The 2,061-nt window shown below is 31.2% G+C and overlaps 1 protein-coding gene across 1 annotated transcript in view; it reads left to right on the top strand.

Annotated features, from left to right (window-relative positions):
* LOC123010200 overlaps nucleotides 1–2,061 on the top strand; it is a 10,160-nt gene that overhangs the window by 4,990 nt on the left and 3,109 nt on the right. The window contains exon 2 of the mRNA XM_044406900.1: nucleotides 1,742–2,021. Within this exon, the coding sequence (XP_044262835.1) occupies nucleotides 1,742–2,021 (280 nt within the window). The remainder of the gene's footprint in view (nucleotides 1–1,741; nucleotides 2,022–2,061) is intronic.

The following is a 2,061-nucleotide window of genomic DNA, read 5'->3' as shown; positions in this document are numbered from 1 at the left end:
TTGCTTGTTTACATCACGTTTTTCTGTAAGATTCTGTTAAAACATATTGAAAAATTACCAAATTAGGTTGAAAATGACCTTTTTATGATTTTTTGAGCGTTTTAGCATGTTTTTCAATTAAAAATTTACAAAATTATTTCGTCACAAATCGCTAAATTTACTCAAAAATGGTGTTATTTTTACTTTTTTAGATTGTGCTAAAATAAATATTATTATCTCGAAAAATTTAGACAAATATACCGAAAAGTCACCAAATTAAATGAAAAATAATAAGTTTTGCTTGTTTAGATGACGTTTTTTTGAAAGATTATGTTAAAACATATTGAAAAATTACCAAATTGGGTTGAAAATGACCTTTTAATGATTTCTTGGGCGTTTTAACACGTTTTTCAATTAAAAATTTGCAAAATTATTTTGTCACAAATCGCTAAACTTACTCAAAAATGGTGTTATTTTTTTTAGATTGTGCTAAAAAAAATTCAAAAATACTATTTTCCCGTTTTAGGATGTTTTTTAGTCAGAATCGCAATTGTTTTGAAAGTTTTCGTTGAAGAATGAATAAACTATCACGAAACTAAAATTATTTTTGCTTTTTTGGAGATAGTTTAAGCATGTTTTTGAGCCGAAGGAAAAATAATCTGGTTGCTTTTCCAAACGTTTTAGCAGATTTTTCAATCGAAAGCTCAAAAGTAAGCCGAAAAATCACATAATCAATTTGAAAATGATGTTATTTTTGCTTTTTTGAAACATTTAGTTGCGTTTTTAAGTCTAAAAGAAGGTTTTTTCTTTAATTTTTGCTAATAAACATACAAAAAAATTAATACATATATCAGATTAAATAAAAAACGACATAATTTATGCTCTTTTCGAGCAATAAAAAACGCAATTATTTCGCAAAATTTTGTCAAATTTTATCGGAATTAAGTAAAAATTGTGTTATTTGTGCTCTTTTTTGACATTTATTTAACATTATTTATTTATTTAAACATATTTTACACCTTTATCCACTGTTTATTCAACAATCCAAGTTGTACAAAACGCCTTTAGCATTTGGTAATTTCATTCCTAATAGAAACCAAGTCTTAAAAGTCTTTAAAAAAAAGAATAGTGCGAAAAAAATTATTTTAAAAGAAAATACCAGTTTTCAAAAAAATGTTATATTACTTGTTTCAAAAATCAATCAAAAACTTGAGTAGTAGTAATGGCACTTTTCCCCCTCCTACTAAACTGCGCGCGCAGAGTAAGTGGTGGGGGGAAGTATCATATTTCTTACTTTTTGTGAGCAAACTGAACTAAAACCTTTCTACTTTGAATTTTTTTCTTATAAAAAAATCAATTTCTGTACTACATTATGCACGTTTAATTACAACATTAAATAAACCTAATTTAAAACCCATGTCTCTCTCTACAATCGATTAATTTGACACGCAATATCATCATTGTCACTCATCACTCCTCAACAATGCCTCCAACTATCACAATCTTCCTTCTTTTCATTACCCCAACTCTCCTCCACATCCCCCGTTTCTCCCGTGAAGAAAACCTCATCAGTCAGTCTCTCACTCAGTGTGTTTATAACGCAGTTGAACGTTTTTTCGACAAAGACAAAACGATTTTTTACTCTCTTCCTTTGAGTGAAGTGTCAAATCGGTCATCAATGGTGGTTCTGGATCGCCTACTTTTACCCCAATTGACTCAAGACTCTTTCTGGTCACTAGTGGTCAAAAATGTCTCACTACAGGAACCCAAAATTGACCACAAACCCACATTTTACATCATCCAGATGTGGAATGAGCTCGAGTTTGGTGAGAGTATCAATATTTTGCGAGGGTACCAAAACTGGAACCCTTGGGCCAAATTTTTGGTAATCACACTTACAACCTTTGAAAAACCCCGAAAAGTCGCAAGTGGGATTGTGAAAAAGTTGTGGGGGGTCCATGTGGTCAATGGAGTGGTTCTCCTGCCCGACCATGAGAACCCAACTGTCTTCAATGCCTACACGTGGTTCCCCTACAGTGATGGTAACTGTGGTACCAACTTCAGTCAAATTAAATTAATCGA

This window comes from Tribolium madens, unplaced genomic scaffold (genome assembly GCF_015345945.1).
Source record: "Tribolium madens isolate multiple individuals breed KSU strain unplaced genomic scaffold, Tmad_KSU_1.1 Scaffold_7;HRSCAF=85;Tcas5.2_LG10, whole genome shotgun sequence".
In the NCBI taxonomy this organism is placed as follows: domain Eukaryota; kingdom Metazoa; phylum Arthropoda; class Insecta; order Coleoptera; family Tenebrionidae; genus Tribolium; species Tribolium madens.
The sequence above is the reverse complement of the archived record's forward strand: the minus strand, read 5'-3'. Positions and strand labels throughout refer to the sequence as shown.